The sequence below is a fragment of the Xiphophorus maculatus genome, chromosome 13 (assembly GCF_002775205.1).
Source record: "Xiphophorus maculatus strain JP 163 A chromosome 13, X_maculatus-5.0-male, whole genome shotgun sequence".
NCBI classification, from domain to species: Eukaryota; Metazoa; Chordata; class Actinopteri; order Cyprinodontiformes; family Poeciliidae; genus Xiphophorus; species Xiphophorus maculatus.
The window spans coordinates 14,245,028-14,257,803 of record NC_036455.1 but is presented as its reverse complement, the minus strand read 5'-3'; the positions used below and the strand labels follow the sequence as shown (position 1 = coordinate 14,257,803).

Genomic DNA, 12,776 nt, shown 5'->3' with positions numbered 1-12,776 from the left:
TGCACCAAGAACCACTGAAGGTTCACATGCATTCAGACCGAACCAGAGTTCAGTTCAACAGATCCCAGACTGAGATTTGGAGGACCAGAGGTCAGAGGTCGGTTAGCGTTTACACCTCACCAACCGAACCGGACTTTGACTAGACAAACGGACTGGAGCCGGGTTAAAGTGGACTGAACAGGGTTGGTGGGTTGGGTTGAAGTGAACTCTGGTTCGGTTTGAATGTGAACGCCAAGCGGACCAGAGATCGCTCCAAAAGCAGGAAGTGGACTACAGCGCAGGGCATTCTGGGTAAATACAACCAAAGCTAACATGCTAGCCTAGCGCCAGCGGCAGAAATGGCTCCTGGTCTTTAGCCAGAAATCCTCCAGCCACTAAAATTTGACGCCTCCATCTTGTTTCCATCTGGTGAAGAAGTTGGTCTGACGTTTCTTCTTCAGGGGTTTTCATGTTGTTTCCAGTTTTCAGTGGTTCTTGGTGCAGCGCCCCCACAGGCCAGGAGGGGAACCGGTTGGTTTGTTTGCAATCAAACTGAGTCCTTCAGACTATCAGCTGTGAGAACAGCTTTAATCTCAGCTGCTTTTCCTCGCTCTGTGTCTCCTCAGGTTCATTCTTGGATTGCAAGAAAACAGAATGGAGAACAGAACAGTCACTACAAACAAAACTTTGTCCAGGCATTTTTTAGCTTCTCATCACTGGAGGAACGAGTTCAGGAACTACAAAACTGGACAAATTCTGATGATGTTATGAAAAACCTTTCTGCATTTCAGAGATTCAGGAGAAAATTCAGATGAATGTTTGTGTCCACTTCCAGAAAAGAAGGCAGGACGGCGACCACATGAGGCTGGATGTAAACCGATCCCCATAGTCTGAGCTTGGGCCAGAATCTCTCTCTCACACACACACACACACACACACACACACACACACACACACAGTGATGTGTGCATGGCCACATTCCACTGCCGGCGCTGCGAGAGGCTGGCTCAGTCTGTCCTGAAGCCTGGAGCTGCTCGCCACTTCAGAGTGGAGCAGGAAGCCGCAGCGGAGACCAGGGGAGGTCTGACGACAAATTCTAGCTTTCCCAGAAAACATTTCACAGTTTCACACCGATGGAGGATCAAGGCTGGCTTTGATTTCCTGCAGAATCAACATGCAGAAGAAAGCTGCCTCTCTGCTTCAGATATGAGCAACTTTTCCTGGCAGAGGCACAATTTAGAGATTTGGAAACATTTGACGAGAATCCTGGAGGTCCAGCCAAAGGATGGCTCAGTCATGGCGAGCAGAATCCTCCAGCCTGTAGTCATTCTGCTTTAAGGAGAAGAGTCGGCCATATTGAGCAGGAAGACCCCAGAATCACCTGTTTACCTGCTAATTCTGACATGATGATTGGCCTCCATGTTGGACGCCGCTCACTGTTTCTGCTCACCCTCCTCCTGGTGACTGTGCGCCGTGGCGAAGGCGATCAGCAGAAGTTTCATCAAATCCAGCATGGGCAGTGCACCTACACGTTCATCCTGCCTGAGGAGGGACAGGCCAGCTGCAGAGAGGCCAGAGGCGGCAGCAGCAGGACCAGTCAGCACGACGCCAACGCCATCCAGAGAGACGCGCCCCCGGCCGAGCCCAGCCTGAAGATCCAGCAGCTGGAGAGCGTCATGCAGAACTACACCCTGTGGCTGCAGAAGGTAAACCAGAAAGGCGGGCAGCAGGCTAAAGGATGCTCCAGGAAGCTCCAGGAAGCTCCAGGATGCTCCAGGATGCTCCAGGATGCTCCACGCGCTCGGCCGCTTGGCTCACAGATCAGGCGGTTTTTAGAAAAACCAGTTAGATTCAGAGGAAATCCTGATGTTACTGTAAAAACAGGTAAAGTTAGGATGCAAGCATAAAAGTTCAGGTTGTACGTTCTTCACATTTCCCATAAGTCATTATAATTTCAGGATGACAGACATTTTTCAACATGGCCGCCGGTTTTGCTTTTTTTGCGAGTTTCACACCAGGAAGAAAATATGATATGACACAAACTGAGAGTTGTTTTAATGGTTAGCATTAGCTTCTGCTCATTTTTATGTGTTTAGCATTAGCGGCGCTAAGATTACGTTTTAGTGAATTAGCATGTAGCTAACTTTTTGCTGCTAATTTTAGAGCAAACATATTTTCCGATGTTCACCTGAAAAAGGAAACGTCAGGATTTCTGCGGTCAGATCATTTTTCTGTGATTTTAAACCAAACATGTTCAACTAGTTGGTAACTTGAGAGAAAAAAGTAACTCTGAATGGCAGCCATGTTGAAAAATAAACCATTATCAGTAAATGTGGTTTATGTGGGTTCAGTTCTTCATCATTTGACACCAAAACTATTTATACATGATAAATATAAAAATTTAGTGAAAGAATACGTTTTCCTTGACAGCCATCTTGATTTTCTCTATGGTTATTATTATTATTTTTAAAGTAAGCCCTTGGGAACATTTATGCAAAGTTACCTTCTTGTATGCAGATGTGAAAGATTTTGCTGATCTGGTGAAGTTTCTGAGAACTTCCTAGATCTTGGTGCCATAGAAGTGCAGAAATAATCTGAGCTCAGCGGACTCAGAGTGAGAAGTTGAGTTTTATCTCAGAGAATGTTTCAGTTCCTCTGGACAGGAACTTCCTGCGGTACGGACCGTCCTGAAGCGGCGAGTCGCTTCTCTGCTCAGCAGCAGGAAGTGAGCGTCCCATCAGACGCAGAAGAAGAAACTGCCGCCATTATTCAGTGAAGGCCGAGACGTTTGAGTCCAGCTGCATTCAGCTCAACTTTCCCCCAGAGCAGAATCTGAACAGACTGTGGCTGATGTTCAGCTGGATTTTATCCACAGCTTCCTGTTGTAGCTCCTTCCTGCTGCGGATCAATAACCAGAATCTCAGCTGCTGCTCTGGTTAAAACCTGCAGATTTTCCCCGATGGATTATCAGGTGTTGATGTCTGGTTATAATTTTACTAAAAATAAAATCAGAAATAATTTCTCTGATTAGTCAGTGGGAGAAAAAATATAAATTTCTGATCTTCCATTTTCTGAGTCTGACCAAATTTTATTTTCCCCCAACATTTAAAGGCATAAAAGTAAATAAAATAAAATAAAAAATAATAATAATTTGGAGCAAAATAGAGTTTTGCTTCATTTTATTTTTTTCTTGTGTTGAATTTTTTTCAAAAATGGTAGAAAATGTGAGTGAAATTAACAGATGATTGGAGAAAAACTCCAAGGCAGAAGAAACACTTTTAAAACAGATGATTTTAAATCCCATAAAAAACAAATAAACTAATCTAGTCAGTAAAGCATAAAGTATGTCAGAGCGAGGCAACGTAACTCCAGGTGTCTGAACCTCCTGCAGTTTGTTTTTTATTCACTCAGTGAATTTATTTAAGGAGGAACCTGAATTTATTTAAGGAGGAACCTGAATTTATTTAAGGAGGAACCTGGCTGGCTTCAGGTTCTGGACTGTCGCTGGAAGTCCGACTGTCAGCCGATGATCTGGCTCAGTGTGAGGAACGGAGGAACGATTCCCATCTGAACGATTCCCATCTGAACGATTCCCATCTGAACGATTCCCATCTGAACGATTCTTATCTGAACGATTCCCATCTGAACGATTCTTTTCTGAACCCTCCCTGAGTTTCAGTCTCACATGAATGTAAAAGCTGCTCAAAACGTTCATATTTCCCCAAGTTTTACAGTGTATTAAAATAATTTATTTTCTAATAACACAAGCAAATAAACAGCTAAACAGTAAAATGTATCATAAATTACTGGGAAATTCAAAATCCATCCATCCATCCATCCAACCAACTAACTAGACAGCTATCTATCTATCTATCTATCTATCTATCTATCTATCTATCTATCTATCTATCTATCTATCTATCTATCTATCTATCTATCTATCTATCTATCTATCTATCTATCTATCTATCTATCTATCTATCTATCTATCTATCTATCTATCTATCTATCTATCTACCTACCTACCTACCTACCTACCTACCTACCTACCTACCTACCTACCTACCTACCTACCTACCTACCTACCTACCTACCTACCTACCTACCTACTAGTTATCACAGATTGTTTCTGTTTTCTACCTCAGCCGTAGGTCTCTGTGTTTTTCTGTATCCATTCAGTGGTTTTTGGTTTGCGTCCTCTAACTGCTTTCTTCTCGCATCGTTTTTCTGGTTGCAGATTGAGAGCTACGTCAGGGAGAGCATGAAGACGGAGATGGCTCACCTGCAGCAGAGCGCCATGCACAACCACACGGCGGCCATGTTGGAAATGGGAACCAGCCTCCTCTCTCAGACCGCCGAGCAAACGCGCAAGCTGACCGACGTTGAGGCGCAGGTGGAAGAAGTTTCACGCACAGAGGCTGATATTTATTTATGTTTTTTTTCCCTGATGTGAATTTTTGCTTTTTGATAAAGCTAATGAACAGTGACGTGCGGTGAGGTTCATAGCTGGTGAGGCACTGCCTCCCCTGCCTCCCCTGACTGCACGTCACTGGTAATGAAATTCCAGGCTTTAGTCGAACTTTTGTTTTACTCTGAAATTTGCTTCATTGAAGTCTAAAACAGGTACCTGCATGTTTCAGCAAACTAAGTTTAAGACTTTTAAGATGTTTTAATGCTAGCTTGAATTAAATTTAAGATATAAAATAAGGAGGGCTGGGAATCTTCCTGCGTCACTCTGACCATAGCTAGCTGGCTACCACAGGTATGCTAGCTGCTAGTTAGCCTCAACTGGAAAACTTTAGCCTGACAGAAAAGTCCAGCAAAAAAAACAACTAAATGAACAGTTAGCACGTGATTAACATATTTCAGGCTAATAAGGCTAATTTATGTTTTTATGAATTCAAGGTATTTCAAGGCCTTAATTTTAGACTTTTAAAGACTTTTTAAGAACCTGTAGACATGTTGAGAGTGTACACTCTGAATATATGGAAATGAAATTAGTCTGACCACCTGAACATTATGGAAATACATCAAAATTAAGGAAAACTTTCCTTAACAAAATTATGAACACAATCTTACTAAAATTGTCTAAAAAAATGACTTTTTCCTGAAGTATCTTCATCATAATCATGTCAACCACTTTTCATTTAAAGAGCTTCAGAACTTTATAACTTATATTTACGTCTTTGGACTATAAACCGTTTTTTCTCCTTGTTGCAGGTTTTGAATCAAACGTCGAGGCTTGAAATTCAGCTGCTGGAAAATTCCCTTTCCACTAACAAGCTGGAGAAACAATTAATGATCCAGACCAGTGAGATCAGCAAGCTGCACGACAAAAACAGGTAGATGTGGAAAACCTGACCGGCTGGAGAGCAAAGCAAAAAACAAGGAAAACACAGACAGATGGCAAAAACCTAAAATGAAAATCAATTATTCATTTTCTATAAACAGAACAGCAGATCTCAAACTCCAGCATTTCTGCTGGAGAGCAACACGGGATGAGGTTCCTCAGTCCAGGGTTTCTGCAGCAAACGAAGGGAGAGGCGCCCCCTGGTGGTGCAGTGAATGAGAGTTAATTGATGTGGAAGCTCGGCTCAGTTTGCTCATTCTGACCCTGAAACATTTAATCTGGGAAATGCTGCAGTGAAGTTATGAGAAAAATCAGAACGTTCTGGGAAATCTGAGTTATTTAGAAAAAACGGATCGGTGAAAAATCAGGAGGGATTCTGAGAAACACGACTTTCAAAATGTCCCTAAAACATCTTTAGTTTTAATTTGGTCGGTAGAAAACTGAATTATCCTTCGTTACATTCTGACTTATTATTAAACCCCTGATATTGTTAGATATTAGGGGTTTGTGGGATTTAGTTACACTTTAAATGTTTAACTTATTATTTTTATCAACTGTTCTTTCTGTTTTTATTTGAAGGCAACGTCTGTTTCTCTTTAAACCACTTTGTGATTTTATCTATAAATTGCGTTTTAGAAATAAAATTTATTTCCTTTTTTCCTGTTTCTGTTCACTAACTTGAGCTGTTTGGACACCAGGGCTGGAACCATTTGGATCCATATTTATTTTCCAGAAACGATTCGTCCTGATTGGATATAAAACCCTAAAGGTTTTAGAGGAAGGAGTTCAGCTGACTGGATCTTCTTGTTCTCAGCCTCCTGGAGAGGAAGATGCTGGAGATGGAGCAGCAACACGCCGAGGAGCTGGAGACGCTGAGGCAGGAGAAGGGGAGCCTGCAGGCGCTGGTGGGCCGGCAGAGCGGCGCCATCCGGCAGCTGGAGGCTCAGCTGAGCCGGGCCAGAGGGAACAGCAGCGCTCTGCAGCAGATGATGGGCAGCGTCTGCTCCAAACAAACAGGTACAACCTACCAGCCGATCTCAACTCAACTGTTCAGGTTTTACAGTGCACCAGCGATTCGATTCATTTATAAAACACTTTATTGATCCTGTTTATGTTGCCATGTTGGGAATCATAAGTTCTACCAATTCAGTTTTTCTAAGGATTGTTAGAATCTGGTCATTCATTTAGAAACCTGTAAGAAATGTTTCTAATTGGTTCAGATTACTTTGAACCTTTTGACCTTTGACCTTTTTTAATCGTTAATTTAAGTGATTAAAGTCACGCCGGGTGTTTTTGGACGTCCGTTTGTTTGGAAATGTCCAGTGTGCCGACAGGAGGGTTTGTAAAATTATTTTTTTGACCCATTTCTTGACTTTTGTTTTCATCAAAGTTGAAAAGATTTTTAGTTATTAGTTTGCCTATTTTTTTCCCAGAAATAAAGTTCATATATTTTGAAGTCGGAAGTTTGTTTAAGAACCAAAACGCCTGAAGCTTTACTGGGAAGTTTGGGTTTTGGAGCGTTGGAGGGTTGGAGGGGAGAGCGGGGCGCCCCCTGGTGGAGGACCGAGGCATTACCAACAGAGGGGTGAGCGGGGCGCCCCCTGCTGGAGGACCGAGGCATTACCAACAGAGGGGTGAGCGGGGCGCCCCCTGGTGGAGGAACGAGGCATTACCAACAGATTCCAGGATGCTGAAACATTTTAACACATGAAACCTTTTCAACATTCATCTTACTGTGTTCACATTGTTTTTAGGTTTATGTCAATTAAAATTAACTCAAATTTATTGTAAACCTTTTTTATTGTCAGTTGTAAATATTTTCTTTCTTTTTCTGTCAACTCTTCAACCTAAAAGCTCCAGAAAACCTTTTAGTTTTAAACTAGGGTATAATAATAGCTTTCCAACCTTTCAAACTCTCTAGCAGTAAGTGGGGGAGGGTTGAAGAGGAAATGCTCCCATTAAACGTGACTGACTGGTTGTCATCCATGAAGTTAAGTTAACTGGTAATCAGTGTTAATTAATGTGTCCCTAACAAATACATTATTTCTAATTATACTGATTTAATGAATTTCTTGATTTGGTGACGGTTTATTCACTGAAACTATGACATCATTTCTTGAACCTCTGCAGGCGGATCCAACCAATCAGGAGCTGCGGATGAAGAGAAGAAGTTTGGTGACTGTGCAGATTTATACAAAGCCGGCTTCCATAAAAACAGCGTTTACACCATCCAGATAAATCCACAGGAAACTAAGAAGGTATCTGTTGCCTCGCTGCTGATTTGATGTTACTAAACCTGAACCGAACTTTGGGTCCTGGCCCTGGTCCTGGTCCTGGTCCTGGTCCTGGTCCTGGTCCTGGCCCTGGTCCTGGTCCTGGTCCTGGTCCTGGTCCTGGTCCTGGTCCTGGTCCGGGCCAGCGGGAAACGGCCCGATGCTCCCGATGCTCGTTACCTTCTGCTCTTAGCTGCACAAACTCTACCAAAGTGAAAAGGCTTAAAACGTTCTTGAGCAAAAAGACACATTTTATGTCTGCAGAACAAAACTGCTTCACGTTTCAAAGGTTTGTTCATCAGAAAAGCTGGAATGAAGAGCCTAGAAAGTTTATATCCATCTTCATCAACACATGAAGCTGCTTCTTTCTGCCTGCAGGTTTACTGCAACATGGAGGCCGCCGGTGGTGGATGGACGCTCGTCCAGCGCAGAGAAGACGGCAGCCAAGATTTCCAGAGAACATGGAAGGAGTACAAGCTGGTGAGACGACGGAGAAACGCTTCGTTTGTAATCAAGAGCAAATTCATCCGGCACCAAACTACAGCATGTTGACATAAAAACCTTCACAGAACAAACAGCTCAGATGTAATTCAGCAACGTCGGTTCAAATCAACCAAACTTAACCTGAGCATGAAAAAATGCAGCCGAAATGATTTGATTCTTACAGATAATCTGTGAGAACTGAAACGTTTTCAGTCCTCATTTAAAAGGACCAATAATTTCTGAACCTCTCAGGTTTTCAGGGAGTTTTTTCCAAAGCTGAGGAACAAACCACAGCGGCTGGAACATGAAGTCGACCAGCAGACTCTTTTCCTGTCTGTCTGCAGGGCTTTGGGAGTTTGCTGGCAGAGCACTGGTTGGGAAATGAGCATATTTATCAGCTGACCAGCCGACGGCAGAACGTGCTTCGGATTGAGCTGACGGACTGGGACGGACACCAGGCCTTCTCGCTCTATGATCGGTTCCAGATCGGCAACGAGAAACAAAACTACAGGTAATGTTACCCGTTACAGCGACGACACGTCACATGTAAAAACCTTGGTCACTCTGCAGGCCTTGGACTACACCGTTTGTTGAGTCACGCATTCAAAAATTAACAAAAATGTTTTGGGTTATTTATCCTGTCATAAAAACAGATGGAGGTTCATTTTTTCATCATGTTATCCATTCATTTATAAAGGTTCAGTTTGAAATTAATGTTTAGTCTATCAGCTAAATATTTTACTGTAAATATTTAGATACAAACTAAATATTTAGTTTGAAGCAATATGAAGTTATCAGGATAAATATTTAGCTAATATAAATTCAGTTGTGGAAGTGGACTATCAAAATAAAAGCTGAGAGCTTCTAACTGCTGAATGCTTCAGCGTTGATGTAGATCCGTTATAAACGTCTGAACTGCCTGTAAAACGGATCATACTGTAAGAAAAGAGAGAAAGAAGCGACGTGAGTCTTCTGCCCTGACTGGACCGATGAAGTTCTGCTGCAGCCCTGCAGACCCCCCCCCCCCCCCCCAGCCCACCAGGTAACCTGAGCCTGAAATGACACCTGTTGGCAGGGAGAGGATTTTCCTCTCAGCTGTTCGCTGAGATGCTTTCAGTCAGAGATCAGGGCCGCCGCCGGAGCCGGGCCTGTTTGGTTTACAGCCTTAGCGTTATCAGTCCTCCTCAGAGTTCTCTCTGACACCAGAACCGCTCCAACCGATCCGCTTCTGGAAACCTGGCGAGCTGCAGCCCCGATAAACCATCATGGACGACCAAACAGCCACGTGATTTATGATTCAAAACTCGTTACGTTGGGTTCAAACCCTCACCGTGCAACGATCCGATCTGCTTTGCAATAAACACTTTTAATATTTACATTTATAAGAAAAACTAAATTAGAAAGTTTTCTTTGTTGTAAACATGAAACCAGAAGTTTACATCCACATTTTGTTCTCACGGTCTGAAGTTAAATCAAACCAAACGTCTCGTTTTAGTTCCCTTATAATCACTGAATCCGTCTTCAGAACCAGAACTTTGGATTTGTTCAGGATTTGGTTTGGATGCAGTTTCTTCAGATGTTGCTGTTGGCAGGAAGGATCTCCTGCAGCAGTCAGTCTTACAGTGAATCAGAAAAAGCCTCTGACTGAAGACTGTTGCTCATGTTATGACACGCTAACGTCTCAGTCTCAGGGCAGCAGAGACGATATTCCACAGGAACGTCCTGATGACATCACCAGCTGTTAGCTAGCTCTGCTAACCTGCCTCCTTTGCTTTTGCTGCTCCTCTAAATATGTTGTATGGTTATGTGGCACCCGAGTGGAGTACCCAATATGAACCAGCAGGGATTGTGAACAGAGTTCCAACAACCAGTAAAAATTCCAATAATTTATTTTAAAAACAGGAAATCAAAAGAGAGAGGAGGCGCAGGCAGTCCTTGGTAACCAAGTCAAAACGAGTCTATAAAATAGATGCTTAGCTCCAGCCTCTGAGGAACCTCAGCCGCACCCTGGTCCCGACGGCTCCTCCAGCCGCCCACGCGCTTCTCAACGGCGACCAGTCGAGTAACCCGCGGCCTCCAACAGCAACCCGACGGATGGCGCTTCCCGGCAACCCGTCCTCTCGTCGCTAGTTCCTGAGCCTGCTCGTGCCGTCCTCCACAAAAAGAACAGCCCAAGTCCGTCCGCCTCTCCTGTCTGGATGTCTCACCATCGATGATTTTATCCCAGTCCCAGTCTGCACGCTGCTTAATCAGAATGCGGAACACCTGTGCTGATGCAGTGGGCGTGTCCGGGTGCGCGTGGCACGTGACCTCAAAAACATGCAACACAACAATAAATACTTCAAAATATAACAACAATCCCAAGCAACAAATATAAAAAACATCACCTGAATTCAAAAGGAAAAACGAGGCCACATTACCACAGTTAGAAAGTCGGGTAGAGAGACGGAGTGGGGGATAAGAACCTGCAGCCATGTTCTATGGAACGAGACGATGACTGTAATATTCTGGCTGGATCCATTTTTGGGATAAAGTTCATCTGGATTGTCTGTCAAAGACTTCCTGTTTCCTGTTTCCTGTTCCGACGGTTTGAACTTCCTCTCTCTGCTCTCTGGTCCTGACCTGCTCCCACCAGCCTCAGGTTCACCTCTGGGATTTATAGGAAAGTGAAAAGCTCCTTCGAGCTGCACAGCATCGAGAACCAGAGAGAACTGCTGTAAAAACACACCAGGGACTAAATCTGTCACTTAAACACCAAAAACAAACCAACATGAGAGTAAAAACCAATAAAATGCTTTTTTCTTTGCCCGTTTTGTTTCTCAGATTCTCCGTTTTGCTGCATGTTGCGACTTTTTGATGTTTTCCAGGCTGTTCCTGAAAAGCCACAGTGGGACGGCAGGGAAGCAGAGCAGCCTGGTGATCCATGGAGCCGATTTCAGCACCAAAGATCAGGACAACGACAACTGCTCCTGCAAGTGCGCTCTGATGCTGACGGGCGGTGAGTCCAGACACACGTCCATTTATGACCGACGCTACGCAGCAAAACATCTTAACGCGGATTTATGTCCTGGTGCAAATACTTCATACACTTTAAATAAAATGAAACTAATCTAAAGTCATGTTTCAGAAGACATAGGAGTCTGCCTCACGCAATAAATCTTGAATATTGATGAAAAGTACGGGCAGATTTTTTCCACTTATAACATCAGAAAAGTTATAAGTGAAAAATTCTGTACATAAATCCTAAATCCCTTGTTAGGTCATTTTTTTCTTTCCCGCTTTGTGAGTCTTAATTTTCCAAATAAAGAGAAATGTTGAATTAATGCCTGGATGGACAGATCCCAAGGAAATCTATGGAACTGGGGCCAAAACATTTGTTCAAAGATATATATATAGTTATACATATCTATAGAGATGTCTATATCTATATAGATATATATACTGTATATATCAAACAATATTTTGAAACAAAGCAAAAAACGTTTTTTCCAGTTTCAACATTTTTCAGTTTAAATTTTTTTGGGTTTCAAATTTTCTTTTTCAGTTTTAAATCTTTTTTTTTCAGTATAATTTTTTTCTTTATGGCACCAATGTAGCTCCATAGAATCCACGTTCAGTATGGAGCTGTGGTTCAAGAACAACCAGAAATCTAAATGCATGTGAAGTAAACTGCATGTCGCTGTTTGAGGTTTTATTTACGTTAAATATTCCATGAAGTGAATTTTTCCGGCTCAGGTTGGTGGTTCGACGCCTGCGGCCCGTCCAACCTCAACGGCCTCTACTTCAGCCGCGGGCAGCACCTCGGGAAGCTCAACGGCATCAAGTGGCATTACTTCAAAGGACCCAGCTACTCCCTCCGCGGCACCGCCATGATGATCCGCCCGCTGGACTTCTGAGCCTCAAACTGACGTCATGATTCGTGGTTTTTCTATATTTTCCTTTAAAAACGGACAGAAATGTTCCGCAGTTTTCTGCCATTTTGGCCGAGTTGTTGTTGCTGAAAGGGAAAAAACTCGGTTGTTTTCTGAAATGTTGTTCATTTCAACCATTTATAGTGATTTTCCAGCCGGTTGAATAAATGTCTGTTATTAATATTGTAAAAAGTATATTTACAGTAGCTGCTGTTATTGCTTTAGAAAATATTGTACATACTGTAAGAAGTGTATGCACTGTAATGAAAGAGTGTAACTATTTTAATAATTACTGTAAGTGAGTTTAGCATTAAGATTAAAATAAAGTCAGGTTACATGAGCAAATGTGTGAAATTATAAATTAATCACTCAACAAAAATAATAATCTCAGTAATTATTGTTTCAACAAAATGTTTCGCAATTCTGTGCATTTTGTTTACTTTACCAAAACTACGGTGACTCAGAGGTCAAACAGCCGGACGTTAAAGGACTCGGTGTTTAACTCTGACCAGGACTCGGTGTTTAACTCTGACCGGGACCCGGTGTTTAACTCTGACCGGGACTCGGTGTTTAACTCTGACCGGGACTCGGTGTTTAACTCTGACCGGGACTCGGTGTTTAACTCTGACCAGGACTCGGTGTTTAACTCTGCCCAGGACTCGGTGTTTAACTCTGACCGGGACTCGGTGTTTAACTCAGTGTTTAACTCTGACCGGGACTCGGTGTTTAACTCTGACCGGGACTCGGTGTTTAACTCAGTGTTTAACTCTGACCGGGACT

General features: G+C 42.9%; 1 protein-coding gene across 1 annotated transcript; it reads left to right on the top strand.

The window, feature by feature from the left end:
- The first annotated feature begins 576 nt into the window (after positions 1-576).
- angpt1 (angiopoietin 1) lies at positions 577-12,307 on the top strand. The gene is made up of 9 exons (XM_023344959.1): positions 577-1,685; positions 4,217-4,372; positions 5,200-5,321; positions 6,144-6,346; positions 7,460-7,587; positions 7,981-8,082; positions 8,430-8,596; positions 10,953-11,083; positions 11,821-12,307. The coding sequence occupies exons 1-9, from the start codon at positions 1,383-1,385 to the stop codon at positions 11,979-11,981; spliced, it is 1,473 nt and encodes a 490-aa protein (XP_023200727.1). The 5' UTR covers positions 577-1,382; the 3' UTR covers positions 11,982-12,307.
- The last annotated feature ends 469 nt before the right edge of the window (positions 12,308-12,776 follow it).